This window comes from Capra hircus, chromosome 2, assembly GCF_001704415.2.
Source record: "Capra hircus breed San Clemente chromosome 2, ASM170441v1, whole genome shotgun sequence".
NCBI classification, from domain to species: domain Eukaryota; kingdom Metazoa; phylum Chordata; class Mammalia; order Artiodactyla; family Bovidae; genus Capra; species Capra hircus.
This window is the reverse complement of record NC_030809.1, coordinates 4,569,775-4,597,234: the sequence shown is the minus strand read 5'-3', so window position 1 is coordinate 4,597,234 and position 27,460 is coordinate 4,569,775. Positions and strand designations below refer to the sequence as shown.

Below are 27,460 nucleotides of genomic sequence, written 5' to 3'. Positions count from 1 at the left end.
GGAACTGGATTCTTTTTTTAAAAATTAATTTATTTTAATTGGAGGCTAATTACTTTACAGTACTGTAGTGGTTGTTGCCATACATTGACATGAATCAGCCATGGGTGTACGTGTGTCCCCCATCCTGAGCCTCCCTCCCCATCCCATCCCTCAGGGTCGTCCCAGTGCACCGGCCCTGAGCGCCCTGTCTCATGCATCGAACCTGGACTGGCGATCTGTTTCACATATGGTAATATCCGTGTTTCAATGCAATTCTCTCAAATCATCCCACCCTCGCCCTCTCCCACAGAGTCCAAAAGCCTGTTCTTTACATCTGTGTCTCTTTTGCTGTCTTGCATATAAGGTCATCGTTACCATCTTTCTAAATGGAATTGAATTCTTAATTTTAACTTCAGTAGCCACATGCGGCTCATGGCTACTGGGTTGGACATTATGGGTGTGACAGTCCTCTGAGGAGCAGTCATTCTTGGCCTTGGATGGTCGGTCTCAGACTCAAACGTGAGCAGGGGGCCCGTGTCGATTTCCCAGGGGGCAGCTTAGGGTCTGTCTCCTTTCCCAGTTGTCAATATATTAAACCCACAAAGGAGTCAGTCACTCTTTTCTCTGAAATGCAAGACCCTCCTAACCCATCGTGCAGTCTTCCCCGTTTTGTTTTTTTTTTTTTCCTTATTGAGGTGTAACTTATATAGAGTAAAATCACACAGTCCAGAAGCAAATGGTTTGACGAGTTTTGACAACTGTCGACACCCGTGTAACCCCAGTGGCATCAAGATAGAAGACACTTCCAGAATATTTCTGCTTTCCCAGACAGCTCCCTCATGCTCCTTTCCAGTAAGTCCCGTCCTCAGAGCAACTGCTGTGCTGACGTCTGTCACCAAAGATTAGTTTTGCCTGTTTTTAAGCCTCACAGCAATCATTTTCACACTTTTGACTGAGACAAGGTTTTAAGAAATATTTCCCTTTGATGGAGACACAAAACACCAGCATGATGAAAAGAGGCAGCTGAACCTGGGTCACAGTGAGGAGGAGACCAGAAAATGGGGAGGGATGGGGGCCCACGGGGGCCTGGGGGTTTGTGGCCGGTCCAGAGGGGGCAGCCGCTGTTCAGCTCAAGCTGGCTGTGGCTACTGGAGAATGTGGGCCCAGAACTTCCAAGTCTTTTTTTCTTTCCCTTCTGCCAAGTCTTTTTTAAAGGAAAGCTGAAAATACTGCTTTTCATGTAAAATCTCCTTAATGTTGGCATTTTAAAACATGTTACCAAACTGCCGGCCAGGTAGTTCACATCTGTGTGTCAGACCTGCCGTGTGGACTGCCGGGATGTGAGTCCTGCCTTGGGCTCATCAGAATGTTAAGTTACCATTCTGTGATATTTGTGGAGTGGGCCCTTGGCTTCAGGTCCTGTTCTAAGTACTCAATGTTATTAAGTCCTCTAATCCTCTTAATAATTTATTAATACATCCATTTCACAGATGAGTAAACTGAGCCGCAAGAGGGATTACATGACTCGCCCAAGGTTACAGGGTATTTGGCTGGCACTCAAACCCTGACTGTCTGCTTTCTGAGTCCCAACTCTTAAGCACTACACATCCTCCCCCTTGAGGAGCGGGGGCGGAAGGCAAAGCCTCCCCGGGGATGGTTATGCCATTCAGGGTGCAGCTTAGCCAGCCAAGAGCACTCCCACCCTGAGTGAGCGACGGATAGAGTGGCTGGGGCCCCACCTGCTGGGCCCACCTGCCCTGGCACAGTCCGTTTTCATGTCCAGGCACCTTGGCTGTCAGCTGGTGGAGCCCCAGTTTTTCAAAGCGCTGGGAAAGCAGCCAGGGGTGGGGCTGGCAGGCTGGAAGCCTGGCTGAGGGTATCTGGGAGCGCTGGGCAAGTGGGGACAGAAGCTGCAGTAAGCTGGCAGGGGGAGGGCCCAGGCCCGGAGGGTGACAGGGCCTTGGAGGAGGTGCCAGCCGCAGGGCAAGCCCGCCGGCCCGTGATCAGGCCAGGCTGCCGCTGCAGGGAGCTGATGGCTGCAGTATCCCCATCTGCTGATGCTGCGCTCACACAGGCCTGTCTCCTGGGGAAGGTCAGGAAGGAGAAGGTAGGGATCACAAGGACAGACAAAGCTGCCTTTCCAGTCTCCCCTAGTGCTTCCGCAGGGGGCGAAACTGAGGCCTGGAGAGGGCGCCGCCAGGACCCAGACCTGGACTTCCAGCTCTCTTCACTCCATTTGGGTCCATGTTCCTCAGGACCCAGAGCTGTGGCACAAGGAGGTCTGTGGTTGCTGGCAGGCAAGCGTTCCAGAAGCCTGAGGCACGTGCCAGAGTGTCTGTGTCACTGAGCCAGGGCCAGCCCTGTTTTAAAGAAGCTTTAGCCATTTTTTTTTATTTCTTTTTTCTCCAGTTTGATCATCACACCTGCTTCTGGGAGATGTACTCTTATTACCCCCGGTATTACTAGTGAGAAAGCCAGTGCTCAGAGAGGTAGACATCCCTGCCAGGAAGTTGGTGGGTTGAGCGAGTGATGTCTGTCGAGTGCTCGCCGCCGTTCTGGTACACAGCAAAGGGTCATGTGCTTGTGGGCCGGAACAGGGGTGAGGGGTGTGGGGGCAGGACTGGGCAAGGAGGACCTCCTGCATAAGGTAACACGGACTGGGCTTTGGGGAGCTCAGCCTCTCAGGCAGCTGGTTCCCCTAAGGTGAAGGATGCTTCCTGAATAAGACCAAAATACCACGTAACATGGTTGGTACCCCAGAGCCCTCACAAACCTTCCAGCAACCCACCCCCCCACACACAGGGGAGCCCTCCGGGTCTGGCTCCAGGTCTTGTGCATTTTGAAGGAGCAGCCTGACCTTGAGGTCCTCTTGTCACCTCTCTGAGCCTCAGTTTCCTCATCTGTCGAATGGGTACAGTGCTACCTACCATGCAGGGTTGGGATGAGGGCCTGGCATATGATAAGTGCTCAGTAAACAGGCATCACAGAATCTCTAGGAAACACCTACTGAATCGAATTGAACTTTTAAGGACAGAGGACAGACATATTCCAAGTGTAGCCCAGGAAAGCTTGATCCACGCTTTAGTGCAGAACCAAAAAAATCTTTCACTATCGCTTTTGAGGGTCATGTTTTAGAGGGTTAAGAGGAGCCACTCAGCCCTCTTCAGCTATGTCTACACTAGAAGAAAGCACGAGGGAGCAAGTTTGTCATTAGTTCCCCCACGCCCCCACCCAAGAGCAGCAAACACTGCCTGAGCGTTTACTGTGTGCCAGACACGCTAAGCCCTTCCTTTGTGTCATCACTTTATACAGGAGGCAGTGGGCTCGGTAACCCTGGACCCTCCACCAGCGTGTGGTGGCACTGAGATCTGAACCAGCGTAATCTGGCTCCAGACTCTGTTCTTAGGAATGGAAAATAATCTACCAGAAACGTGGAAATATTCACTGGGGGCAATCTTTCACATTTCCAAAGCCTGCGCATGCACATGACTCCATTTGCTCCTGGCGTTGCTAGAGGAGGATGGTGTTTTTATGCCCATCTTACAGTTGAGGAGGCTGAGGCCCAGAGAGGTGGTGCGGGTTGACCGAGGCTGGAATGTGGGTCCATCCCCCTGGTTCCAAGTCCTGTGCTCTTTCTCCTGCTTCTCAGTCACCTGTTGGGGAAAGAGTCTAACCTGAGCAGTGACAGCCAGCAGCCCCGTGGGCTCTGCCATCACTGTGGTCCAGCCTGTCCCATCGCCACCACAGACCCGCCCTCACTGGGCAAGCACCGTTCCAGCCCCAGACACCATTTCCTGCATCCGTATCACTCTGATATCAGAGCTTTAGAGCTGCTAGCTCTCAGAGAGAAACAGAGATGAGGGATTTGCAAATTCCATTCCGCGGAAGCCGTGAGGAGAGCAGACCCAGGGTCAGGATGCGGGGCCCCTGAGTGTGTGAGTGGCAGCTCCTCTTCTCTGTTTTGTATTTTGGGTTGCAATGTTAAGTTTTCAAAAGCAAACGGCTTGACAGGACCCAGGCCCACGCACCAGCAGGCCAGGAGCCCTTGCACGAGGCGGGGCCTGGCAGCCAACTGGGCCCCCACCTACCAGTGTGCCCATAGTAGCTGGCTCTACCACACCGAAGGGCTCACACAGGGGGCACCATATGGCTCTGGGGGCTAGTGGGGCATGTTCTGTTGATGTATAGGATGTCTCCTGTAACAGGCCACCTTGTCAAAGACTGGGAAATGTAATCAACCTACCTAATACATGGAAATAAAAACAGAAATTAGGCAAAGCAAGGCAACAGAGGAATATGTTCCAAGGTAAAACCCCAGAAAGAAAAACAAAGGGAGCGCTCAGTCGTGTCCTACTCTTGCGATCCCACGAACTGCAGCCTACCGGGCTCCTCTGTCCATGGGATTCTCCAGGCAAGAATACTGGAGTGGGCTGCCATTCCCTTCTCCAGGGAATCTTCTCAACCCAGGAACTGAACCCAGGCCTCCCTCATTGCCAGCAGATGCTTTACCGACAAACCCCAGAGGAAGACCTAAATGAAACGGAGATAGGCAGTCTATCCAATAAAAAATTTAAGGAAATGCTCATAAAGATGTTCAATAAATATGGGAGAAGAATGGATGAACACAGAAGTTTAAGAAAGAATTAGAAAATAGAGAAACCAAATAACTGAACAATATGATTGTTGTTCAGTCACTAAGTTTTGTCCGACTCTGTGACTCCATGGACTGCAGAACACCATGCTTCCCTCTCCTTCGCTGTCTCTTGGAGTTTGCTCAGATTCATGTCCATTGAGTTGGTGGTGCTATCTAACCATCTCATCGTCTGCCACCCTGTTCTCCTTTTGCCTTCCATCTTTTCCAGCATCAGGGTTTCTTCCAATGAGTCAGCTCTTTGCATCAGGTGGCCAAAGTAGTGGAGCTTCAGCTCCAGCATCAGCCCTTCCAGTTAATATTCAGGGTTGATTTCCTTTAGGATTGACTGGTTTGATCTCTTTGTAGCCCAAGGGACTCGCAAGAGTCCTCCAGCACCACATTTCAAAAGCATTAATTCTTTGGCACTCAGCCTTCTTTGTGGTCCAACTCTCATATCCATACCTCACCACTGGAAAAACCATAGCTTTGACTATATGGACTTTTGTTGGCAAAATGGTGTCTTTGCTTTTTAACATGCTGTCTAGGTTTGTCATAGCTTTCCTTCCAAGGACCAAGCGTCTTTTAACTTCATGGCTGCAGTCACTGTCCACAGTGATTTTGGAGCCCAAGAAAATTAAATTTGTCACTGCTTCCACTTCTCCTTCTATTTGCCATGAAATGATGGGCCTGGATGCCATGGTCTTAGTTTTTTAAATGTTGAGTTTTAAGCCAGCTTTTTCACTCTCATGAAACCTCATCAAGAGACTCTTTAGTTCCTCTTCACTTTCTGCCATTAGAGTGTCATCTGCATATCTGAGGTTATTGATATTTCTCCCAGCAACCTTGACTCCAGCTTGTGCCTCATCCAGTCTGGCATTTCACATGATGTACTCTGCATATAAGTGACAGGGTGACAGTATACAGCCTTGATGTACTCCTTTCCCAGTTTTGAACTAGTCAACTGTTCCATGTAAGGTTCTAACTGTTACATCTTAACCTGCTTACAGATTTCTCAGAGACAGGTAAGGTGGCCTGGTATTCCGATCTCTTTAAGAATTTTCCAGTTTGTTGTGACCCACACAATCAAAGGCCTTAGTGTAGTCAATGAAGCAGAGTAGGTGTTTCCCTGTAATTCCCTTGCTTTCTCTATGATCCAGTGAATGTTGGCAATTTGATCTCTGGTTTGTCTGCTTTTTCTAAACCCAGCTTGTACATCTGGAAGTTCTCAGTTCACGTACTGCTGTAGTTTACCTTGGAGGATTTTGAGCATAATCTTACTGTATGTGAAATGAGTGTAGTTGTGCGGTAGTTTGAGCATTCTTTGGCGTTACCCTTCTTTGGGATTGGAATGAAAACTGACTTTTTCCAGTCCTCTGGCCACTGCTGAGTTTTCCAGATTTGCTGACATATTATGTGCAGCACGAAACCAGCATCATCTTTTAGGATTTTAAATAGCTCAGCTGGAATTTCATCGCCTCCATTAGTTGTAGTAATGCTTTCTAAGGCCCATTTGACTTCATACTCTGGATGTCTGGCTCTCGGTGAGTGACCACACCATCATGGTTATCTGGGGCATTAAGACCTTTTTATATAGTTCATCTGTATATTTTTGTCACCTCTTCTTAATCTCTTCTGCTTCTTTTAGGTCCTTGCCATTTCTGTCTTTTATCATGCCCATCCTTTCATGAAATATTCCCTTGATATCTCCGATTTTCTTGAAGAGAGCTCTAGTATTTTCCATTCTATTGTTTTCCTCTACTTCTTTGCACTGTTCATTTAATAAGGCCTTCTTATCTCGTCTTGCTGTTCTCTGGAACTCTGCATTCAGTTGGGTACGTATTTCCCTTTCTCCTTTGCTTTTAAAGTGGAACAATACAATAACCAGAATTAAAAATGAGCTAGAAGGAATCAACAATAGATTAGATGCAACTAGAGAGTAGCTCCTGCTCACCATCACCAGACAAGAGCCCACACAGCAAGAAAGACCCAGTACAGCTCCCTCCCCCAGAAAACCCTGAGCAAAATATTAACAAATTGAATCCAACAATACATTAGAAGGATCATACACCATGATTAAGTGGGATTTATCCCAGGAATACAAGGATGGTTCAATATTTGCAAATCATTCAATGTTATACATCAAATTAACCAACTGAAGAATAAAAATCATATGATAATCTCAATAGAGCATAAAAAACTTTTGGCAGAATTCAACATCCATTTATGATATTAAAAAAAAACTCAACAAAGTGAGTATAGAGGGACCATGCTGCTGCTGCTAAGTTGCTTCAGTCGTGTCTGACTCCGTGCGTCCCCATAGATGGCAGCCCACCAGGCTCCCCGTCCCTGGGATTCTCCAGGCAAGAACATTGGAGTGGGTTGCCATTTCCTTCTCCAATGCATGAAAGTGAAAAGTGAAAGTGAAGTTGCAGAGTCGTGTCCGACTCTTCGGGACCCCATGGACTGCAGCCTTCCAGGCTTCTCTGTCCATGGGATTTTCCAGGCAAGAGTACTGGAGTGGGGTGCCATCGCCTTCTCCGAGAGGGACCATATCTCAGTATAATAAAAGACAAATATGACAAGCCCACTGCTAACATCATACTCAATGGTGAAAATCTGAAAGTGTTTCCTCTAAGATCAGAAGCAATACCGAATACCCACTCTCACCACTTTTATTCAACATAGTATTGGGAGTCCTAGCCACAGCAGTCAGACAAGAAAAAGAACAGGAATCCGAACTGGAAATCCAAAGAAATAAGGCAGATGACATAGCACCATATATAGGAAATCCTGAAGATCTCATTTGAAAAAAAAAAAATTAAAACCAATAAATGAATTTAGTAAAGCTGCATGATACAAAATTAATATTAAGTAATCTATTGTGTTTCTGTGCAGTAACAATGAATTATCAGGAAAAGAAATTAAGAAAACAACCCTGTTTACAATTGCATCCAAAAGTAAAATAACTAGGAATAAACTTAACCAAGGTAGTGAAAGATCTGTACACTGAAAATGGTAAGACACTGATGAAATAAATTGAAGAAGACACCAAAAGTGGAAAGATACACCATGCTTATGCACTGGAAGAATTACTGTTCTTAAAGTGATCATACCACTCCTGCAAAGCAATATACAGGTTCAATGAAATCCCCATCCAAATACCAGTGGCATTTTCACAGAACTAGGACAGGTAATTCTAAAATTGGTCTTGAAATACAAAAGACCCCCAAATAGTCAAAATAATCTTGGGGAAAAAAAGCGCAAAACTAAAGATGTCATCCTCTCTGACTTCAAACTATAACAAAGCTACAGTAATAAAACAATATGATCAATGGAGCAGAGTCGAGAGTCCAGAAAGAAGCCCACACTTACACGGTCAATTAATCTCTGACAAAGGAGGCGAGAATACACAATGGGGGAAAAGACAGCCTCTTCCATAAACAGTGTTGGAGAACTGGACGTGGCAAAAGAATCAAGCTGGACTACTTTCTCACACACTGTGTACGAAAAATAAACTCAAAATGTATTGAATATTTAAATATAAGACCTGAGACTATAAACCTCCTAGAAGAAAACATAGGCAGTATGCCGTTTGACATTTTTTTAGGAGTATTCTTTGCATCCGTCTCCTCAGGCATGGGAAACAAAAGTAAATAAACAGTTGGGAACACATCAAGTGAAAAGTTTTTGCACAGTCAGTGAAACCACCAGTAAAATGAAAAGGCAGCATACTGAATGGGAGAAAATATTTGCGTATGATATATCTGATAAGTTAATACTAAAATATATAAAGAACTCATACAACTCAACATTAAAAAAGCAACAACCAGGCTAAAAAAATGAGCAGAGGGCCTGAATGGTCAGTTTTCCAGAGACACATAGCTGGTTAACTGACACACAAGAAGAACGCCCAACAGCACTAATCATCAAAGAACTGCAAATCAGAACCACCGTAAGGCATCACTTCATACTTGTCAGAATGACTTTTATAGAAAAGGCAACAAATAAACATTGGCAAGGATGTGGAGCAAAGGGCACCTTTGTGCGCTGTTAGTGGGAATATAATTTGGTGTAGCCTCTATGAAAAATAGTATGAAGGTTCCTCAAAAAATTAAAAATAGAACTACAGTGTTATCCACTCCTGGATAGTTTTCTGAAGAAAACAAAAACACTAATTTGGAAAAGATATATGCACTTTAATGTTCATTGCAGCATTATTTAAAATATCGAGATATGGAAGCAACCTAAGTACCCATTGACGGTTGGATGGATAAAGAAGCTGGGGCACATATGTATGCATGTGCGTATATATATTTATGTATATATATAACGGGATATTACTCATGCCTTAAGAATCAAATCTTGCCATTTGTGACAACATGGATGGACCTAGAGGGTATTCTGCTCAGTAAAATAAGTCATAGAGAAAGACAAATACAGTGTGATTTTATTTACATACAGAATCTTTTAAAAAATGAATAAATGTATCCCAAAGAGGCTGAGCCCTAGATACAGAGAGCACAGAGGTGGTCTGCTCATACAGAGGGGAGGCATAGGGGAAATGAGTGAGACAGGTGAGGGGGATTCATAGTACGAGTTTGCAGTGACAAATGAGTCTGGGGGATGAAGTGTGTAACATGAGGAATAGTGAATAATATTGTGATAATTTTGCATGGTGACTGATGTTAGCTAGACTTACTATGGTGATCATTTTGCAACGTATAGAAATATCAAATCATTATATTGTAGGAACTAGTAATAACAGCGTTTGGGTCAATTATACTTTGAAAATATTAAAATAAAATTAGATGTGTTAACTAAAAATAACAGTAGTAAATAAAGGACTCTACAGGGCTAAAAATACATATGCTTTCAAACCACTGTTTAAATCCAGTAACCACTTCCCCATTTTACAGATGGAAAAACTGACTCCAAAACATGTGCTTTTCCCATAAATGATGATAATATTCAGGCATGTTCCAAGTTTCTTAACTTACTTAACCCTCACAACCCTGAGGGCAGTAGTTGTCTCCATCTTACTGATGAGGACCCTGAGGCTCAGGTGGTTAAGGGCCCTACCTCCCAAGTTCACACTTTCAGCCACTCCCAGCCTGACAGGCATACCTCTTTTTGTCTTGGAGAAGGAAAACCACTTGCCGAGGCCCAGGGTGAGGCAGTGTCAGAAATGGGTCCAGAATATAGATCTTCTGACTCCCAGCGGCAAGCCCTGGTTATCTCCCATGGTCCAGGACATCTCTGGACTGGAGACGGAGACGAGCCAGGCCTGTATGGAGCCTGGCTCTGTTCTTCACTGCCTGTGTGACTTTGCCCAAGTGAACGGACCTCTCTGAGCCTGTTCCCTCTCCCTCGCAAAGGAGTGATAGGGCCACATCATGGAGTTTATCATGAAATCTAAACAGGATCATCCACATGAGTAAGTCTGCCCAGGGCCTGGCGCAAACCGAGAGCCCTGGCCACCCTCAGTTCAGGGATCCCCAAAGCTTCCTGCCCCACCCGCCTCCTCCCTGCCCTCTCCCCAGCCCTCTCCCGCCCACCTGTGTAACACAGATACTAATTACAACTATTTCCACAAACCGCTTCCTGCTTGAGCCTAATCACTAGGCGGCTCCGTCATCACCATTATAAATGTCACTAAGTGAGACGGATTAACTTTGTCCTAGGTTTTATGTGATTAGATCAGCAATTGCTCAGGCACGCTTGCTCTTCCCAGCCTGAGACTTACCCAGCCTGGTCATCCTGCACAGCTTAGGGCCTGCTCCTGTCAGCCTCAATACCTGATGGCTTGGTGATAACAGTGGGCAACTCGGCCCCTGCAACTTCCCTGGTGGGCCTGTGGATAAGACTCCGTGCTTCAGATGCAGGGCATGTGGGTTTGATCCCTAATCAGGCAACTAAGATCCCACGTGCCGCACTGTACAACCAAAAAAAAAAAAAAAAAAGAATGGGACAACTCAGCCCCTTTGACCTGACCTAGAGGTGGGGCCTAAAGCGGTAAGGATGGAGCAGGTTGGTGCTGCCGTCATATTTGTCATAATGGCGAAACCACAGGCTTTGCAAATAGATACATTTGGGCTGCAGCCTAGGCTTTGTTGGTTACGAGCTGTGTGACTCTGGGGCAAGTTACCGACCCTTCTTGTCCTACAGTTGTTTTACACTGTGTAATTGGGAGTTAAAGTTGAATTACACTGTGTAATGTCAAGTTCAAGCACGGTGCCTGGCATGTCATGGGTCCTCCTAGTCCCTCCCCTTCCCATCTTCCATCATCTTCAGTGTGAAGAGCCAGCCCTTTCTGAGCCCTGCCCACACAGCAACATCTGCTGAACTCTGCTCCTCTGTGAGGCACTGGACTTTAGGCATCTTATTTAAGGCATATAAAGACCCTGGGGGTTCCCAGGAGGCGCAAGTGGTAAAGAGCCTGCCTGCCAGCGCAGGAGCTGAAAGAGACACGGGTTTGATCCCTGGGCCAGGAAGACCCCTTGGAGGAGGAAATGGCAACCCACTCGTCTTCTTTCCTGGAGAATCACACGGACAGAGGAGCCTGGCGGGCTGCAGTCCGCAAAGAGCCGGTCGTGACTGAGTGACTCAGAACACACGTAGCGCACGAAGACCCTGGGCTCCTCGGTGGCTCAGACGTAAAGAGTCTGCCTGCAGTGCGGGACACCTGGGTTGATCCCTAGTTCTGGAAGATCCCCTGGAGAAGGGAGTGGCTACCCACTCTGGTATTCTTGCTTGGGAAATCCCACGGACAGAGAGGCCTGGTGGGCTACAGTCCAAAGGGTCGCGAAGGGTTGGACACCACTGAAGTGACTTACTTAGCAGGCTTGCATAAAGACCCTATGAAGCAGATATCACAATCATTTGACAGCAGAGAAAATGAAAGTACAGAGAGCTCTGTCAAGGTCACACAGCTGTAGTTGGCTGCTGGTCACTCTGTTGGGATGAGATGCTAGAAGCCTGTGTAGCTGCCTTCAGGGATCACAGTAAAGTCCGAGAAGGCTGCCTGTAGGAAGATGCATCTGAACTGAGGGGTTAGACAGGGGAAGGAGGAGAGGAAAAGCCTCCCAGACAGGAGACCATGGATATGCCAAGGCCTGGAAGAGAAACCACAGTGTGTTTAGGGGCCCGACTCTTCCTATTTTACTGAGGTTCAGGCGTCAGTGGGAGGCTGGAGAGGATCCAGGAGCAGCCTGAGAGGTGGGCAGAGGTTGGGAACCCCACCAGGACTCACGCTGTCTCCTGCCAGTTCCAGGGAACCTTCGTGAGAAGGAGGAGAGTGGCTGGATCATATCAGTTAGTCTAAACAGTTCTGGAGCCAGCTTGGGGGCGGCGGACTCGGGGGAGTGAGGGGTTCTAAACCAGGGACGGCTTCCAGGCAGAGGAGGAGCAGAACCAAGTGGGCCTGGACAGAGGGGCAGAGATGGAGGCAGGCAGCTGGAGTGAAGAGAGGCGAGGTAGGAGCCTTGCAGAGGGGCTGGGCAGTCAGCAGGATGGTAGCGGCCTATGTCGAGGAGTCAAGAAAAGGCTGCCGGCCAGGCTGGACTCAGGTGTGGGCTGGCCGCCTCTGCAGGCTCTGGGGCGCAGTACCCTGGCAACACAGGTGAGGGCTCTCAGTGCCTCCCGGGGCCCCCGGGCAGGTGAGTCAACACCAGGCCAAGTGGGTGAGTGTTTTCCAGCTTCTGCATGTGTGGGCTGGCCCCCGGCTGCCAGCGCGTTAGGGGGAGCCCAGCCTGGGACTCTGGTCCCAGACAAGGGTGACTGACTCATTGACTGGCAGAGCTGTAGCCTTCTCCCTGGAGGTGGTGAGCAGCCGTGTAAGCTCTGTGCCCTTGACCTTCTGGTCTAACTCACCTTTAGGCCTCCCTAAACTCCTAACTGTCCCCTTGTTCCCGCTCACCTTCCCCCTCCATGCTCAGGCCTCCAGCCCCACCCGGCCTAAAGTGCAATCTCTCCCCCCAACCCCAGCCCAGGTTGTATTCCTCTATTTCCCACGTCTCAGATGGGCAGCATGTCATCTCCAAAAGAAGCTGACCTAGAGAGTCAGGCCCCAGGGTAGCATGAGGAAAGAAGAAGTGGATCTTGGAGGGTCAGGAGGATCTGGGTTGGAGTCCCAGCTCTGCCTGAAGGGCAAGCTGCTTCCTTCCTCTGTCCTCAGCCTCTTTGTCCGTGAAACGGGTCCCTGCGTTCCACAGGGTGATGCAGCGTGAGACACAAATGAGACCACGGTATAAAAGAGCCTTGAGAATCGGGTGGCACTGGGCTTTTGGTGATGTCAACAACTTTTTATTCTGTTTTAGGGAGCAGCTAATTATTTTTTTAATAAACATTTTATTTTAGAGCCGTTTTAGATGTATAGCATCATTGGAAAGATTGAAGAGAGTTCCTTTATACCCCATACCTGGTTCCCCTATTATTTATATATGACATGGAACATTTGTCACAATTAATGAACTAACATTGATACATTGTTACTAACTAAAGTCTTTTATGCCTCTTTTTTTTGGCCTTGCTTTGTGGGATCCTAGTTTCTGGACCAGAGATGGAATGAACCCAAGCCCCCTGCACTGGGTGCATGGCGTCCCAACTACTGGCCCACCAAGGAAGTCCCTTAATTTGTCTTTTTTTTTTTTAATTTCAGGTTTTTTTTGGCCATGTCACATGGCTTGTGGGATCTTAGTGCCCCAACTAGGGATTGAACCCTGAGTCACAGCATTGGAAGCACCGAGTCTTAACCACCTGACTGCCAGGGAATTCCCTCAGTTTTCTTGAAGTTTCTGCCTAAGGTCCTTTTTCTGTTCTAGGGGCCCACCGAGCATGTACTGTGCTTAGTCGCTCAGTTGTGTCCAACTATTTGAGACTGTAGCCCACCAGGCATCTCTGTCCATGGGGATTCTCCAGGCAAGAATACTGGAGTGAGTAGCCTATCCCTTCTCCAGGGGATCTTCCCAACCCAGGAATCAACCCGGGGTCTCCTGCATTGCAGGCAGATTCTTTACCAGCTGAGCTACCAGGGTAGCCCCCACCCCCCAGCCAAGCATACCCCATTACGTTTAGTTGCTATGTCTCCTTAAGTTCATCTTGACTGTGGCCATTGCTTTGGGGAGGAAAGCACAGAGGTAAAGTACCGTTTGCATCCCATCATGTCAGGAGTACATCCTATCCTTTGGTAATTTGACTTATCATTGTGGACATTAGCCTTGATCACCCAGGAAGACGGTTGCTTTTGCCTTGAGTATGGCAGCAGAGTGAGATTTAGAACCAGTGTTAACTGAGCCAAGGCCAAGGTCAGAAACCTTGGACGGGTGCAGAAGCAAATGGGAAAGCTGAGGAAGGAGAATAAACAAGAGCAGTTTATCAGGCTGCAGTGTTTCCCCCAGGTGCCAGGCCACTTGGGGATGGGATGCTCGGTGCCAGGCAGTTCGTTTCGGCTCATTAAAGCTTTTCAGGGACTCCCCTCATGGTCCAGTGGCTAAGACTCCACACTCCCAACACAGGGAGCCTGGGTTCAATCCCTGGTTGGGGAACTAGATCCCACATGCCACAACTAAGAGTTCATATGCTGCAACTAAGACCAACGCAGCCAAATAAATAGATTTGAAAAAAAATCTTTATACTGAACCAGTTTATAGATGAGGAAGCCGAGGCCTTAGGAGGGAAATGACATGGTCACATGATCCAGGGAACCTGGGTTTGGGCCCAGGTCTGTCTTTACTGCTTCTTTCCTGCTGTTGAATAAATACATCGAAGCTGCAGTCCCAGGAGAATCGAGTTAGGGCAGGGATGTTTCGTGATGCAGGTTGTTTCAAATTCACTTTATTCCAGAAAAGATTCGTGATGGGTTGCGACTGAAACACATTCAATCAAATGATACACAGTAGAAATGAAAAATCAGGAGCAGAGAAAATAGAGCAGAGAGTGTGGGCACAGACAAAGATGAACTGAAAGGCCAGAAAAGTGCTTGCTTTGGCTGTGAGGTTCCTCAGCTAATTCCTGCGATTCTTCTTATCAAAGAGCTAAGAAGCGGTTCACTCCTCCGTAAATTTAGAAAGGACTTAATCACATGGAGGGACTTCCCAACGGGTCCAGTGGCTAAGACCCTGCACTCTCAGTGCGGGGAGCCTGGGTTTGATCCCTGGTTAAGGAACTAGATCCCACATGCCACAGCTAACGGTTCTCATTTGCTGCCACTAAAGATCCTGCAAGCTGCCGTTGCGACAAGATCTCGAGTGTGGCAACGAAGGCCTGGCACAGCCAAATGAATAAATACTTAAAACAAGAAAGAAATTAATCACGTGGAAATTTCTCAGTGAAGACACTGAGCAATGTTGCAGATCACGTAACAGTAGCAGTAGCTGTTACCTGGTGTCGTCTTCAGGTAAAGTGAAGTGAATGTCGCTCAGTCGTGTCTGACTCTTTGTGACCCCATGGACTGTAGCCTAACAGGCTCCTCCATCCATGGGATTTTCCAGGCAAGAATACTGGAGTGGGTTGCCATTTCCTTCTCCAGGAGATCTTCCCAATCCAGGGATTGAACCCGGGTCTCCCACTTTGTAGGCAGACACTTTACCATCTGAGCCGCCAGGGAAGTCATCTTCAGGAGTGATGGCTATGTATTTACTATATGCTCCTTGCCCAGATTTGTCCTATTTGAATTTCACTTGTCATCAAGCAACACCACCCTGTTTCTTCTTCACTGAAGTCAGTTGCCTTTGCCCGAGTGAAAATCTTGGATACAAATTAACCAGTTATCTATATACCAGGTTTCTGTGCTGGATGGAGGGAAATAACGTAATTGTTGCCCATCCCCCAGGTCCATCCCTGCAATGCAGACACCTGGACAAAGGCCTGAATGAAATGCAACTACTGTGCTTGGGGTACACCAGAGGGATGGGCATAATTCCCTCTGAGTTGGGGGAAAGGGGGGACTTCCTGGAGGAAGAGGTAGGCTAGACGTGGAGATCAGTAGCTGTGGTGGAGACAGTGTAGTCTTTGGTATTTTTTGGCGGCATCGAGTCTTTGTTAGTTGTGGCACGTGGGATCTAGTTCCCTGACCAAGGATCAAACCCAGGCCCCCTGCATTGGGAGTGCAGACTCTTAGCCACTGGACCACCAGGAAAGTCCCAAGAGGGGGCCTCGGGAAAGAGAGTATCAGTCATAGGTCCCTTAAGGGTGGGGAGCAAGTGCCACCCCCTCAGCTTACAGCCTGGGGCCTGACAGACGTCATGAACTCAGCAAACTCCTTTTGGGAGGTCAGCACCCACAGGGATAGCACGGGGGTCAGGGTGACGGCCATACACCCAAGAGGTGTGTGGAGGGTGAGTCTGGAGAGTCAGGTTTGGGCCAGTTCAGGGGAGCCCTTGCATGTCAAGCTGAGGAGTTTGGGTTTTGTTTTTCAGGCAGTGGGGATCAATTGGAGGCTTCTGAGCCCCGTGTCTTATAAGTAGTGATGGTACAAATAGTAACCGGGAACGCTTGGTGGGGATATGCTGTGTGCCCAGCACTGTTCTAAGCACTTTATTTATTTGTAAGTTTTAGATTTTTAAAATCTTTATTTCGGGCTGCGCTCTTCGTTGCTAGGCACGGGCTCTCTTTAGTTGCAGCGAGCAGGGACTGCACTCTTTGCGGTACACGGGCCTTATTGCGGCGGTGTCTCTCACTGAGGCGGGTGGGCTCTGGGGAATGCAGCCTTCAGTAGTTGCAGTGCACAGACTTGGTTGCTCCGCAGCACGTGGAATCTCCCCAGACCACGAGTCGGACCCATGTCCCCTGCATGGGCAGGCAAATTCTCAACCATTGGACAACCAGAGAAGTCCCTAAGCACTTCATATTAACTAAGTGTCGCAACAGTCCTATGAGGGAGGTGCCATTATTCTCATCCCCATTTTATAGATGAGACTGCTGAGGAGGAGAGTCTGAGTCACTTGTCTAGGCTCACACAGCTGGGACATGGCATTAGTGAGGATCCGAACTGAAGCTTGGAACTAGAGCTTTTCCTCACTCTATTATTGTCCTTGTTAAACATAAGTATTTAACTAACATAAAACACGGAGAAGGAACTGGCAGGCCACTCCAGTGTTCTTGCCTGGAGAATCTTGTGGACAGAGGAGCCTCATGCGCTGCTGTCCATGGGGTCTCGCAGAGTCAGCAGCAGCAGCACCATAAAACATGAGTGTGTATTAGGCGGGCTTCCCAGGTGGTGCCAGTGGTAAAGAATCCACCTACCAGTGCAGGAAGTGAAGTGAAAGTCGCTTAGTCATGTCCGACTCTGATCTTCCCAACCCAGGGATCAAGCCCAGGGCTCCTGTATTGCAGGCAGATTCTTTACCCTCTGAGCCACCAGGGAAGCCAGTTGCAGGAGACACAGGAAACAGGTTCAATCCCTGGGTCAGGAAGACCCCCTGGAGAAGGGAGTGGCTACCCACTCCAGTATTCTTGCCTGGAAAATTCCACGGGCAGAGGAACCTGGAGGGCTACAGTCTGTGGGCTTACATAGAGTCAGACATGACTGAACACACATACACATAAGGATTTAACAGATCTCAACTAATTCCTGGCACAAAAGGCAAGAACCGATGGGGGCTCTGGCCATAGGGCAGCGTCTCTAAGAAGCTGAGACTTAGAATGTGAAAACAACTTGTGGGCTGTGGTCAAGGAGTCCCAAGCCTCCGAATTTCACCGAATTTCACTCACAGCTGCTCTTTTTTTTTTTTCCCCTGACAAGCTCTCAGTTTCTTGGAAGATCCCCCGCCTTTGGGCAAACCAACACAAAAGTCATCGGAGTGACTGACATGGTTAGGAAAGATGACCCAGTGGGGTCACACCCGGTGCCGCTGAGCCTGGAGGCCTTTGTCATCAGAAACACATGAGCGTTTATAACACTTCTCGTTTCTGTTTCAGCCCAGGCCTTTGATTTCCACAGGGTGGGGTTTCCAGAGCTGGGACCATCACACCCTCCATCTGTCTGTCTTTCATCACCTTGTGTGTGATGGATCTGGGGACCGTGGTTCCCACTGCTCCACTCCTGGTCTCCTCCCAGCCCTTCTCATGAACTCCAGGCCCTCACTTCTCATCTGCCGCTCAGCGGGGCCGGGAGAGGAGCGTGCAGATCAAGGCGGCATCTCCCCACAAAGCCGCAGTTGTCCGTCCGTTTCCCTAAAGTTTCCTGGCTGGGGGTGTCCCCACGACCACAGACGAGGCTGTTAGGAAGAACAGCCCTGGTTGGCCTGCCACTCAGTGTCCCTGAAGTCCATGCCATCCCCGCCTGGAGCAGCAGCTCTCCTGCAAAGATCAGGAGGCCCCACAGTCCAGGTCCTGCTCTGCCCACACGAGCTGAGTGCCTGAGGTTCTCTGGAGGCGGTGCGGTGGGCTGGGGCAGCCAGGACTCCCATCCCGGTTCTCTGACTCTCTAGCCAGGGAGGGGACCTGTGGGAGGGCTGGGGGAGACTGGGAGGGGGGTGCCGCCTCCCCCATCCTCAGTCTCCTCTGCCAAGTGGAAGTGGGAGGTGGAGATCCCACCGCAGGGTGGGCTTCCCAGGGTCAGGAGGGATACAGATGCCTGGGGCCCAGCAGCTCAACGTCGGCGTTTGTTCTGCCCAGTCCCTCTCCGTGCCTGGCCCCCTCCCACATCTCCCATGAAAGAGAAGTGATACCTGCCAAGGCCGGGGCTTTGGTGGGTGTGGGGACCCAACAAGACAGTGATCGGAGGGCCCCACCCAGAACTGGGCGGGTAAGAGACAGGGCTCCCCCAACCCAGCGCCGCCCCCCCCCCCCGCCCCCGTCATTGGAATGCCACCTGGTGACTGGGGCCCACAGTGCTCCCCACGGAGCAGCGAGGCTAAGCCATTCCCACTTCCGAGGTGGGTTCAGTTTCACTCCCCGGCCCTGGGGCAGGCGGCATCTCGAGAAGGGCCCCTCATCTTTTGTGTGCTGAAAAATAAACAGCTCTCGGTCTCCTCGGATTTTTACTCCAGAGGTAGGTGATCTTCCCTGGTCATCCCTGCATGGACAGGCCGGCCTCGGCCCATGGGATGGGCTGCCAGCCTCCTCCCTCGCCTCTCACCTTCGTGCAGATGACCGTGGGAGCTCCAGCCCCACTCTAGGCCTTTGCAGATGTAGGGGCTCACAGGACCCAGCCCTCCCTTCTAGGTTCTCCTAATTAAGGTGCTGTGTGCATCAGTAGAAGGAAACGTGGGATGTGGGGAGGGGTGGGGGAAGGCAGAGGACACAGCTCAGGGGGCCTGAGGCTGCCTGGGGTCAGACAAGACTGGTCTAGAGAGCTTTCCAGAATGGCTGATCTCTGAGTTGAGACGGAAGGAGAAGCCATTGCTTCACTACACCTGGGCCAGTTACTTCCCCAAGCCTCAGTTTCAGATCTTGTAAAAGAGACTGATGATACCTGCTTCAGAGGCTTCAAAGAGACGATGAGTGTAAAAGAACCGACAAATACCTTGTCCCTCTAAGCCCCCAGGAAACAGTAGCTGCCTGCCGTGCCAGACATGGGAGGTGTTTGGTGACTTGAATTTCTTTTTCAAGGGTCTTTTTCCTGGGGCAGTTAACACCTGTTACTTAGTGTAACTGGTTTCCAAAAAAAAAAAAAAAACAGCCCAGGGTGAAATTAAAACAGCCCGATGGCCCTTTCTGTTTCTCTGGTGGGTAATGGGAAGTCCTGCACCCAGGGGGAGTGGAGCAGAAAAACCCAGAATTAAAATTCTTCCCGCAGGCCCTGCCTCCCTAAGGTCCTCAGACATGTTCTCCTTGTCCTTGGGTATTGCAAAATTAGATGCATTCTCAAGGCCCTTCCCCAGAGTAATTTTCACTTGTTCTCGCTTCATTTTAACAGTGTTTAGAGCACCTGTGCTATGGCAGCTGATGGGGATTCTCTGTGTCAGACAAGGTCCCAGCCCTGATACAACTCACAATTTGGGGGAGGGGGAAGGAGACAGATGTTAAAAACCAGCATAAATAAGTCACAAACTGCAGTAAAACGTGTTACCATGATCGATAATTTGGGTTCTGCTCGGGGTGGCTGGGACATTTGAGGGTGTGACGTTTACGCTGACCTCTGTCTGCAACAGGAGCCAGCATGGGAGGAACAGAGACATGTCCAGACAGAGGGAACAGTGCTATAAAGGTCCCGAGGGCAGGAGACACTCGGGGAATCCGAGGAACAGAGGGAGGGCGGGAGAAGCGGCGGCCTGAGGCAGGGAGGTGGGAAAAGGGGGAGGGTGGGCAGGGGCCACGGGGGACCAGTAAGGGGGCTGTCCCCACAGAATTGGGAGCAAGGGTGGCAGGACCAGAGTTTCCTGTTGAAGGCTGGGCTCTGGCTGCAGAGCAGGCGGTGAGAAGGCAGGAGGTGAAGCCTTGGGAGCTCACCGAGACTGTCACCCCAGGTGTCACTGAGCCTTCTCTACCTGTTCCTTCATGCATCTGTGAAGTCAGCTATGAGAGGGAACGGGAGTGGTCTGGAAAGCTGAGAAAAAATGTATGAACGCGGGGGCTTCCAGGTCCCACCAGACATGGAGGGTCCTTCGGGCAACTGCTGGGTAGGCTCTTCTGGGACCTTGAGGGGCAGGGAGAGAGCCCGGTGTCCAGAGCGCCCCACCTCTGAGGGAAGGTGGAGGGAATGGTCCTGTTCCTGGCTGTCAGCTCTCCCCAAAGCTGTTCCTGTTTTGGAGGTAAGATCACACCTTGGAGCCTGGAGCCAAGCATGGGCTTCCCTCCAGCACGCACAGAACATTTTTCATTCTAAGTCAGGAGAGTGCTCTGGAATTTTCTGAGATCATTGTGAACTCTGGCTCAAAGACCACTGAACTAGAGGAAGGGGGAAATGAGAGGGGAGGCACATGCCTTTTTTATTCCGTGTGTGTGTGTGTCTGTGTGTGTGTGTGTCTGTGTGTGTGTCTGTGTGTCTATGTGTCTATGTGTGTCTGTGTTTTCCCCCAAATCTTTCTAGCTCACATGGGGGAGGCCGCTCTTGGCGCAGCTAAGGGTCAATGGCGAGAGAAACCTCTCTTGATTTTTGCGACCAAACTAGGGGCCCTTTCCTAATACCTGCCTTTTGGCATCTGCCACCACGGTTTACAGAAGGAGGACTTCATGTTTCTTAGGAGGAAGGGTGGCCGCGAGCCCCTTCCTGCCTGCAAGCGGGAGGGGCCTCTCCCCGCCCCCCACCCCGCCCCCCACCCCGCCCCCCGGCCTCTGGGAAGGGGGAGAAGGCCCCGTCTCCCCGGTGACTCTGGGGGGCGGTCTCCCGGCGCGGCGCGGGAGGGGGCCGGAGCTGCGCGGGCCAGGCTCCGCCCTCGAAGGTGGTGCGAGGCCGGGCCCAGCCCCAGGGCCGGCCCTCCCCGGCCAGAGCCGCGGGCGCGCGGCGGCGGGCACCGGCGGGGAGCGGGCGTCGCGGGCGCACCATGCGGAGCCTGTGGCCGCGTCCGGTGGCCGCGGCGCTGTCGGCGCTGGGGGTGAGGCGCGGGGTTGCATAAGCGGGGAAGGGGCGGGGGTGGCGGAGGGAGGCGGGACCCCCCTCGCCTCCCCCGGCGCGGGCCTGGCCGTGGGCCGGTCCCGGTGTCCCGGCCGGGGCGGGGCGCGGCGGCGCAGGCGACGGGTGGCCGCTTCCCCGTTCTCCCCATTCGGGAGTGGTGAGCCATGGAGGCGCTAAGAGAGTCGGTGCTGCACTTGACTTTGCAGATGTCGACCTACAAGCGGGCCACGCTGGACGAGGAGGACCTGGTGGACTCGCTGTCCGAGGGCGACGTGTACCCCAACCCCCTGCAGGTAGGCGCCCCGGCGCTCTGCGCGCCCTCCCCAGCCCTGGCCGACCCGGCCGTCCTGCCCGCCACCGGGGCGTGAGGGGGCCCATGCCAGCCCGCCAGCCCTTGGGCTCCGTGGGTTAAGAAAAGCCTGTTCTGGGTTAGCAGTACCCCTGAGGCGCTGGGCTCCCCAAAGGGCCTCCCCGCCCCACCTCCACGCATCCCCAAACCCTCTGGACCACCTGCTACTGGGTTACAACCCAGGTGGCCAAGTGGAAGAAGCATCCTGGAGGGGTGAGCTGGTCCAGTTCTCTCTTCACAGGGAGGGGGCCAGTCCCTGAGTGCTGAGACTTGCCCAGAGTTTTAGGCAGAGCCTAAAATCCTCCCAGTTGTAGCGTAGGAAGTCCTGGCACCCTGTCAGTCCTGGGCAGACGGGGTGGTTGGTCATCCTGCCTGGTGGACGTTACCCCACATTCCTCCTCTTCTTCCCCCAAACCCCGCGTGTCCTGGGGGTTGGAGCCCAGCCTCTGCTCCCTCTCTCCCTGCCCCTTCCAGCCTCTACTTGGGAAGCCCAGTTCCTCCCCAACCAGGCTCTGCCCCCTGGGGCTCAAATGTGCCCACCACCTCTGCCTCCCGGAGGGACTGAGCTGGGATGGTCCAGACCAGGACCTCAACCCCGGCTGGGTGTGAACTGAAACAGGTGGACCTGAGGAATTTGGGAATTCCGAAGGATGCCCAGGGGGCCCTGTGACCTGACACCTGGCGAGCAGCACAGTCGAGGAGGCTTCTGCCAGGCCGACCCAGGGAGGCCTGCTGCAGGGCCTGCTATCAGTTCAGAAGCCGCCCCCAGAGGGAAAGCGTAGGCTGTGTGGAAACCTAGGCTGCCAGGCCCAGTTCTGCTCGGCGCATCTCTCAGAAGCTGGGATCATACTAGTAAAGGGAAAGAGCACTGATTGACACTCGTTCAGTAGGCCCTGGGGAGGCCAAACCCGACCCTGAGCGGTCTGCACACACTGGAACGGGACTCTCTCACCTACATCGTCCCACTCAGCCTTCAGGAGCAGCCCCGTGAGTTACTGTCCTCACAGCGCCCTCTTACAGATGAGGAACCTGAGGCTCTGAAAGGGGAGACAGCTTGCCTTGGGTGCACTGGAGCTAGAATTCTAGGAGTAAGAAACCAAACCCGGTCTGTCTAGAGCCGCTTCCCCGTGGACCTTTCTGAAGAGGCTAAATCCAGCAGGAAATTAGATTCCCGTGGCAGGCGCTTTTGCCTTCCCTAATCAAAACAGAATCTAATCAGCCGTCTTTTTCAGTCTCATCTTTCACAGAAGGTTCTAAATATATCAACACAAAAGCATTTCGGAATTCACAACGAAGTAGAGTGCTGTGCTGTTATCATCTTGCGGCAGCCCGCATGGGTATAGACTTTCTCAGGCCACAAAGTGACTCGTCAGCCTGAGGCTGCCTGGCACAGGGGAGGCACCCGGGGCTCTGAGACGGGGTGAGGGGGGCCCAGGTGTGAATCTGACACCGCCTGTGATCCTGGGCGATCTAAGCTTCTCTTCCTGCCTCTGCACAATGGGAGTTAAGAAAATGACCGTGATGCATGTTTTGGGGCCTGCCAGCATCGTTATGTTTGTGATCGTGAGGTGAGGACTCTTGCGGCTGGGTTACGCATGACCAAGCTGAGTCTCAGAGAGGTTAGGGACATTCCTGTGGTCACAGAGCTGTCACGCGGTTGGAATGCAGTGTTGGTGCCCCGACACCAAACCACCCAACGGGGTATATCGTCCACTTTTACTACAGGAAAAGCCCAAATGCTTGCCCCAAGGATTTGGAGGCATTTCTGTAGGTACCCAGCCCGGCTTTCCTTGAGCCTCCACGACTTCCCCAAAGCAGACTAGCTAACGATTGTTCTTGTAAGAGTCGAGAACCCTTTCATCTCATCTTACAGAGTTTTCTATGAATTTTATGTCTTTAATCACAGGGAATGTTTTCCAGTATAACAATTTTGCATACTAATTTGTGAAAAAAAGAGTCAAGTATAAAAGAAATTTACAAAGAGACAGTAACCCCACCACTCAGAAGTAACTACTTCTAGTTTTTCACATTTGCTTATATATTTTTTATTATAATTGAGCTCATTCTACATCCATAACATTTTGTCCTACTTTTTTCATTTAATGCCACTTCATAAGCATTTTTTTGTGTTGTTAGAAAATTCTGAAACATCAGCTGTACCTCAGTTTTAAGAACACTTCCAAGGAGTTCCTTGATGGCTTAGTGGTTAGGACTTGATGCTTTCACTGCTGAGGGCTGGGGTTCAATCCCTGGCCTGGGAACTAACATCCTGCAAGCCAAAAAAATGAAACAACACTTCCGAAACATACTGCCATTAAATATCATAATACCTTATGGTACCAGTATATAAAAATACATTTACTCAATCTGCTACAGTTGGACAATAGGCCCAGTATCCATAACACTGTAGGTGACCAGCTTCTAGCCTTTCGAATAATTTCCTATGAGTAATTGCTAGAAACACAACTGTTCCCTCAATTTTAGGCTTTTTAAAATGGATCCAATCCTCTCCCCCGCCCACCAAATCTCCATCTCTTGACGGGCAGCTATAAAAATCAGCTACTTGATTTTTCAAGATTTTGAAACCCATTGTTCCTGAAACTCCGGAGTTGTCAATACCAACACTAGTAAATGACAGTTTGCATCTATCAGCCAAACTTGCCACCTTTTGCCTGAACATGCTGACAAAGTATATTTAGCTGGAGCAAAATTTTACCTGTACCTCTCACCTGAAAGGATTTTTCTTTTCCTTGATCTCATATGTGAGGTACAACTTAATTGCAGTCAACTAAAATTCTTCAGCGTGGACTAAGTGCAGAGTTTAAAGCCCCAGTTTTAACATGGAGCCCCAACTTTGCCTCTTGTGGACTCCGAGACCTGGAAGCTCCTCAGTTAGCCAGCTTTTTTTTTTTTTTTTACAAGATGGGGTTGGTATAATCCACTTTTCAGGGCTGTTGCATAGATTGAAATGAGACAATACAAGTGAAAGCGCGTAGTGTAATGCACAGAAAATGTATTTGGTTGGGATCATTATAAAAGCTCACCCGGTGTGATATCTCAGTGATGCCCTAAACGTAATAGCCTTGTCTCTGTTCAGCTCAGACTGGCCGCCTGGTCTCTGTACCTCCCGGTACATGCCGTACCATTTCAGCGGCTCAAAGGGAAATAACTAAAGTTATACCTGCAGCTGGGGCTTCCCAGGTGGTAAAGAATCCTCCTTCCAGTAAGGAAACACAGGAAACAGGTTCGATTCCTGGGTGGGGAAGATCCCCTGGAGTAGGAAATGGCTACCCACTCCAGTATTCTTGCCCAGAAAATTCCATGGGCAGAGGAGTCTGGAGGGCTACAGTCCATGGGGTTGCAGAGTCAGACACAGCTGAGCATGCACACAGCCCTGCAGCCTAAACTGGGGAGCAGAGCCCGCTGCTCCTGCTGCTTAGTCACGTCAGTCGTGTCCAGCTCTGTGCAACCCCATGGACTGTGGCTGACCAGGTTCCTCTCCAGGGAATTCTCAGGGCAAGAGTACTGAGTGGGTTGCCGTGCCCTCCTCCAGGGGATCTTCTCAACCCTGGGATCGAACCCAGGTCTGCTACCCTGCAGGCAGATTCTTTACCACTGAGCCACCAGGGAAACTTCCCACAGGAGGCCACAACTATTTACCAAAACCTTTGAAGCTCATCCAGTTACCCCTAAAAAATCAAATTTTTTTTCCAAGAAAAAAGAAAGCCAAGATATTTAATTCTTAGTGCTGGTTTTCTCTAATCCCTCCCCTACACCCCTTCCCTTCATGCACAGAGCTGTCTTTTGTGGGCAGTTGCAGAGACAGTCCCATTAAGTACTTTAAAAAGATCTCTCTGCTTTCCAGCAGACTCTTTCAACTCCATCTGCCTGTTCGATCTTTTTACTCTTGACCTTAGAATTGTTCTAGAATCTGAACTGGTCAGACCTGGCACCTCATTTGCTTCCTCATTTTAAAAATAGGTGACTGGGACTTCACTGACAGTCCAGCAGTTAAGACTCACACTTCCGATGCGGGGATGCAGGGGGCACAGGTTCGACCCCTGCGTGGGGAGCTAAGACCCCCTAGTCTGCATAAAATAAAAAAATATAAAAATAGGTGACTGAGGTCCAGAGGCTGCCCAGGGACACACTCTTGATCTTGATAAAGCCAGGGTTGACCTTTGACTTCTCAGGGTCATGCCTTTTCTCCGGGGTCACTGACAGCTGGAAGGTGCATCTTCTAAATACTAGACTTGGATTCCTGTTGAGATGCAAGGAGTCCCCTCCCCCGCTCAGGTACTGATTCAAGCTGCTCTCAGCCATTGGAAGAGTCAGGCAGTGGGGCTGAGGGGCTGGTAGGGCTCCTGGAGGAAATGGAGAGGACAGGAGGGCTTCATAGTTTCACTCTGGCCTGGCCCCAGTGGCCTTAGCCAGAAGCCCGCCATGTAGAAACTGTCCTGGAAGAAACTTCCCCAGCCTAACACAGGATATCACGCAGGGCCAGGCTGTCACGGTCTGTCTGTTCCGAGGGGCTGACTCGGAGGCAGGCGGCCCTGTCTCCCTGCCAGCCCTCCCCGGGGTGGTCTGGCCTCTGGGCTGCAGGGGGTGGGCTCCTTGCCAGCCCTTTGGCCAGACTGACTCCTGTTGGCCGCTCCGCTCAGCTCAGGTCGCTGGAGGACCAGGCAGTGTCTCAGGAAACAACTGCTTTCCCTGCGGACCCCCTGCTTCCTCTGAAAGCCAGGCTCCCCGCCCCTTCTGCTGCTGGCTTGCCTCCTGGGCCCCAGGCTTGGTGTCCAGGCTTGGTGTCCCGTCCTCGCCTGTAGAACCCGTTCTTGCTGGGAGCTTTGCGGGGCCAGGCGCTCACTTCTGTAACCGAATATTTATCCCTCAGCAGGGCTTTGTTCCCTTGGTTATGGCAACCCTGGGAACTCCTGGGCTGGATGGCTCAGCCGTTCCTCTCTCTCTTTCTCCACCTCTGTTTCCTGCTTGGTCTTCCTCTCTACTTTTCTTTCCAGGCATCTTTCTATCTCATGCTCTCTCTGCCTGCCAGGACCAATTGCTAGGATGCTAAGCCGGCCAGCGAGCTGAGCATTCACGGTGATTGTTACCCCATCTTCCAGGATAAGCTCTGCTCCTTGGCCGCTGCTGCGCCCAGTTACCTCTCCTGAGACCAAGTGAGCTGCCCGTCACTCACCCTCCAACCCTCCACGTTGCTGGAGACCCCTTTCTCACGATCCACATGCCCGCATTTCCCAAAGGCGGGCTCTGAAGGAGGCAGGGCGGGGAAGGGACTCACTGAGCCAAATAGCAGCTTGGAGGCCCAGCCCCGGCCACGGCGCCCGGGCATTGGACAGCCTCTCCTAGAGCGGCCTCTTGACCCCGGCCCAGTCTCCTGGTGACCTCTCCTGCCGTGGGAGACTGCATCTGGACTTCGGCCCTCAGAGGCAAGTCTTGTCCAGAAACCAAGAGGCCCCTCTGCCTGGTGGTTCAAATCAAGCAAAGAACCATACAAAGGCTAAAAAAATAATTTAAAAAAACCCCTGTCTTCAGATTCCACTTGCCCTTTCTCCCTGGAATTATGAATGTTTAATTTAATTTTGACTTAATTCTGTTTGCATTTTGCGGTGAACACCATCTGTCTGTTTGATGTTAAACAGTGAGTCTCGGCTCGACTTGCTGCTCCTGGTGGGCAGCGCGGCCACGGAGCTGATGCTGTGGGCTCAGGGGAGATGTGGGTTTTCTTATCACCCTCTCTGGCCCCCGCTTCCTGTGTTCCTTCTGGAGCTAATACCCACGCCTACTCTTGGGGGTCCTGGGAAGACGGAATAGCATCATCCGGCAACAGAATAGAGTTAACACAGGCACCCAGAAAGCCCTCAAACATTAGCTGCCGTGATTGCTGCTTTTGCCCTCCTTCCTTTGTCCTCTTCTTTCTGCCTGTTTCTTCTTCCTCTTCCCTTTCACTTCCTCGGATCGCACCTTGCTCTGTCTACATAAGAACGAG

At 50.6% G+C, this 27,460-nt stretch overlaps 1 protein-coding gene across 2 annotated transcripts in view; it reads left to right on the top strand.

The window, feature by feature from the left end:
• The window catches only part of ECE1 (endothelin converting enzyme 1), a 124,187-nt gene that overhangs the window by 38,993 nt on the left and 57,734 nt on the right, over positions 1–27,460 (top strand). The window contains exons 1-2 of one of the 2 annotated variants that reach the window (XM_018055197.1): positions 20,987–21,087; positions 21,314–21,400. In XM_018055197.1, coding sequence (XP_017910686.1) covers positions 21,037–21,087; positions 21,314–21,400 — 138 coding nt within the window. In that variant the 5' untranslated portion in view covers positions 20,987–21,036. Of the gene's footprint in view, positions 1–20,986; positions 21,088–21,313; positions 21,401–27,460 lie in introns of those variants that run through there. The other variant, XM_018055201.1, reaches the window with a different exon arrangement.